The following is a 4,654-nucleotide window of genomic DNA, read 5'->3' on the forward strand; positions in this document are numbered from 1 at the left end:
CTACATTATTTCCCCCTCCAGTTTTTCGATCCTCACACTAATAAAAGGACATGTATCAATTTACTATAACAATTCTGTTTAGGAATGGTGCCCAGTGTCCAGGAGGTGGAAGACCTCTCAGCTATTGTACCAAGAAAGACAGAATTGGAAATGGAGGCTGTCCGGTAAGAGTACTTTTTTTTTTTTTTTTTTTTTTTTTTTTTTTTTTTGCCTCTAAACCGTGTTACGAGTTACTGCAAGTAAGGAAGTTGTCGTCCGTTTTTTGTTTGTTTGGCTGTCATATCGTTGAGCTCCTTTAGCATGTTTTTCGTTCAGTTTGCGTCATTTTAACAAGAAACGCTTTCCATATTGAGGTTTATCATCTCAATGTCTTATGTGTACGTCACAATATATTTTATAATAATTATAATAATTAGCTATAGAGGCATATTCTCCCGTGGGCTATCAGATCAATATCTGGTGTTGTTGAATCAAAACTATATTTTTGTGTGTCTGTTTTCTTGGTCAGCACGCCACTCAATAAGGCTGGATCAAAAGGAAGTCCTTTATCTATCGGCTCCAATCATATTCCAATTCACTGCAAGAACAAAGCTGTTTATCAGTACCATGTGACATTTACGTAAGTAACACTGATTTCTGCCTTTTTTTTTTCAACTAAAAAGCTTTAGTAAATTTGTGCATTTGTAGACTATTATGAAAATCTGCCATTACATATTGTTTAAATATCCGATGATGATGTCCAATGACAATGTCATCCTAAAGTGAATCCATTTTGGGATAACAGGCCTTTTTCTAGTGACCGTATTTTTACTTGTATAAGTACGTACCTGTGAAAATATTTGTACAGTAAGAATTTGTATTTCTACTGTTTTTCCAGACCAAATGTTGAATCCATGTCGATGCGTTTTGCAATGATGAAAGATCACCGCTTGACCACAGGAGAAGTCATGGCGTTTGATGGCACTATACTCTACCTTCCCCTCCAATTAAAGGATGTAGGTATCACAGAATTTAAAGGCATCGTGTGTAATAATTAGCGCCATCTAGTGGTGAACTAAAAATTCCTTAATTCCTTAAAAAACCCACTCTCGATTTCAAATCAACGAACATTATATATGATAAAGAAATTATTGTAATTGCAGTAAATCTAGCATGGCTGGAGCCTCACCTGACTTGTTTCGCCAACATCTTCCTGCTACCGATGCCCGCAGGGCAGCTTTGCGAACTTAGGACCGCGGGCGAAAATTACAGCCAAAAACCAGTCGAGTAACCTAACCTCGCATGTTCCGAACTACTGATTGACTTCCCAGCACCAACCCTGAATTCCTCCCATAAATAGTTGTGAACCCATCTAGGAGTACGGATCACAATTTGGAAATGTTCCTATTGTTACACTGTAAATATGTGGCATTGTGTGAAAATAATATTTGGTTAATACACAGGAGGTGGTTCTCAAGAGTTTGAGAAGAACAGACAATGAAGAAATCATAATCCAAATAAAGATGACAAAGATGTTGCCACCCAGCAGTGATATATGCATCCCACTCTACAATGTCGTTCTCAGGAGGTACATTTTTCAATTTTAAAGCCTTTTTGTTACAAAAGCATTTATTTTTTATTTTTTTTTCTTCCCCGTCTGTTTCAAGGGTCATGAAAGTGATTGGATTGAAGCTGGTGGGGAGAAATCATTATGATCCAGAAAGTGCAATAGTTCTTGGCAAACATCGGTAAAGTAGCATATTGATCTGTGGTGATAGGACAGTTCTGTTCCAAGCTGTTCTGCTAATTATCTTGTGCTAATATTTTGTAGACTGCAGGTGTGGCCAGGCTTTTCAACAAGTATCAAAAATACAGATGGAGGTCTGTACCTGTGTGTTGATGTTACGCACAAAGTATTGCGGAATGACTCTGTGCTGGATGTCATGTGAGTAATGCAAAATCAGTTACACAACACAAAGAAGTCAACCCAAAACTTTGCCACTTATTGTCAACTGAAAATGACATCACAGTTACTCAGGGCACAGGTACCAACCAATTATGACCCAGCTTCAGAAAACAGTTGAGCAAAGATTTGTTGTTACCGGAGTCCTGCGTAACTGTGATGTAATTTTCAATCAACAACAAGTGGCAAAATGGCCCCCTCCTAAAATGGATTGAAAATGGGTCGATTTTGCTGCTTAACTCATATTCCACAAATGCAATATTAAACGGAAACTTCGGCAGTGATGGCCCATTTTTCACTCATAAACGCTGTATTTTTTATTTTATTTTTTTCATCAGGAAAATATTAGCTTGCATTTTAAATTTCATCCATTTGTTTTGGAGAAATCAGTATATAACTAACTCATTAAAAAAACAAAAATAAAAACGCCCCCTTCGTATTGGACAGTATCTCCTAGAGGTGTGACTTGCCTAGTACCCAGCGATTCGATCCGTATCACGATTCATAGGTCACAATTCAGTTTGATACGGATACAGCATTCAAATAAAATAAGAAGGCTTCATGTTCAATTAATATAACATTCTTCCATGCTTAAAGTGGGAACCCTAACCACAAGTAAGACTTTTTGTTAAATATTTCCATCAAAAATTGACGTTTAAATATCGATTCGGCCCCATATTGAATCGATACAAGAATTGTGCGCTGTAATGTCACGATATATTGCCGAATCAATTTTTCTTAACGCCTCTAGTATTTCCACATCCCCTGTCCATCAGTCTTGGTACCTGTCACAGAGAGGACAAGACATAATTGTACGTTCAAAGTCATTGTACATTAGAGCTGTCAAAATTAATTGGTTAATAATGATTGTTGGGACAACGCAAAGCTACATTTCCAAAATATATCAAACACAGTTAGGCTTTCAAATGAAAACTGTTTTATGTTTTCTTCTGCCAGGAACATTCTCTATCAACAAAGCAAAGAGAAATTTAGAGATGAATGTACCAAAGAACTTGTTGGTAGCATCATCATCACCCGCTACAATAACCGGACTTATCGCATCGATGCCGTTGAGTGGGATAAATCACCCAAAGACACATTCACTTTGATGGATGGCACAAAAACCACTTTTGTGGACTACTACAGGTACGTCATCTGTCTTTGAAATGATCAGAATTGAGCAGGGAAGGTACATATTGAAATATATCTTTAAGTATCTTTTTATTTGTTTGTTTTTTTGTTTTGTTTTTTTGAAAGATTTGTCCTGTGTGTGGGTGTGCGTGTGTGCACGCGTTTGTAACTCGTGTTATGGTGCGAACGGATCGAACGATTTTTGATCGGGACTAAAAGGCTTTGACCAAATATTCCGATCACATACTTTTTCACGAATATCGACCGATCATGATCGGCAGCCGATCATCAGAGCATCCCTAATTACAAATGTATAACTGTACTACTAATCATAACAATGATGGTATTGTACGACGATTAATAGCAACAATAACTTGTGCACATACACCGATATTCACTGACCCAATCAGTATATGTTTTATATTCAAATGATATTTACATTATTTTACATCACTAAGACTTTGATTTTAACAGTTTGAAACATAAGGTCATTATCCTTTATTGTGCATTAATCACAGCAAGAACTATGGAATTAATATTAAAGAGATGGACCAACCTCTGCTCATGCATAAACCAAAGGAGCGGTGCAAGACTGGCGGAAAGGTAAAACATGTTCAATTTCAGTCTAACTCAACACAGAACATGCTGCAGTGTGCCACTTTGTTCTTGACTCTTGACACAATCCCTCCATCCATCCTTGCTCCTCACAAGGGTCGTGGGGGTGCTGGAGCCCATCACAGCTGGTTTCGGGCAGCAGGCGGGGTGCACCCTGAACTGGTTGTCAGCCAATTGCAGTCTTGACACAATGTTGAAATTTAAATCTCAAAAGAAATATCAATGTATTTCAAACATGACTGAATTGTTAGCGTAGTGTGTGGTGTTGTACAAGTTTCCATTAGTGGCCAAAAAAAAAAAAAAAAAAAGATTATGAGCTGTAAGGAAGAGGCTGCCTAAAGCAGGTATCCCACTGAAGGAGACTGTTGGCGAGTGTCTGCAAAGGTAGCGAATGTTGATTTCTCGTCAGCGTTCGTTCAAAGGTCGCAACACTCGCTAAACGCTCGCCAAATGTTTCGATGTTTTTTCTTGTCGCAGGGACATTTTAAACATGTTCAAAATTCAATAGTGTAACACTTATTCATTGCAGCAAGTCATTACTGGTGAGATCCTAATTGTTCCCGAGCTTTCTTTCATGACTGGGATCCCAGAAAAGATGAAGAAGGATTTCAAAGCAATGAAGGTACATTTGCTCGGCATGTCACTATTTATTTTTGACACATACAAACATGCTATGTTTTTTTTTAAATGTAGTTTTGGTTAGCTGTTTTTAGCTTATCTAAAGTAGACTCAAAAATGTGATAGATCAAGTCATTTGGCTGGCAACAATTCTAAATTTTATATTTGAAAATTTTAGGACCTGACCATGCACATTAATGTGAATGGTGAACAGCACACCCATTCAATAAAGCAACTTCTGAAGAACATCAGCACTAACCCCGACAGCCAGAAACAAGTCACCCAATGGGGCCTAGAAATTGGCTCAGAAATACTGCTTGTAAGTTCTATTATTGACAATGACAATGC

General features: G+C 37.7%; 1 protein-coding gene across 6 annotated transcripts in view; it reads left to right on the top strand.

Moving 5' to 3' along the window:
- Positions 1–4,654, top strand: part of piwil2 (piwi-like RNA-mediated gene silencing 2) — a 69,863-nt gene that overhangs the window by 58,199 nt on the left and 7,010 nt on the right. For all 6 annotated transcript variants that reach the window (XM_077521285.1, XM_077521282.1, XM_077521284.1 and 3 more), the window contains 10 exons: positions 83–164; positions 509–619; positions 878–995; positions 1,443–1,567; positions 1,647–1,727; positions 1,811–1,924; positions 2,900–3,088; positions 3,592–3,676; positions 4,218–4,310; positions 4,485–4,625. In XM_077521285.1, the coding sequence (XP_077377411.1) occupies positions 83–164; positions 509–619; positions 878–995; positions 1,443–1,567; positions 1,647–1,727; positions 1,811–1,924; positions 2,900–3,088; positions 3,592–3,676; positions 4,218–4,310; positions 4,485–4,625 (1,139 nt within the window). The remainder of the gene's footprint in view (positions 1–82; positions 165–508; positions 620–877; positions 996–1,442; positions 1,568–1,646; positions 1,728–1,810; positions 1,925–2,899; positions 3,089–3,591; positions 3,677–4,217; positions 4,311–4,484; positions 4,626–4,654) is intronic.

Source organism: Festucalex cinctus, chromosome 5 (genome assembly GCF_051991245.1).
Source record: "Festucalex cinctus isolate MCC-2025b chromosome 5, RoL_Fcin_1.0, whole genome shotgun sequence".
In the NCBI taxonomy this organism is placed as follows: Eukaryota; Metazoa; Chordata; class Actinopteri; order Syngnathiformes; family Syngnathidae; genus Festucalex; species Festucalex cinctus.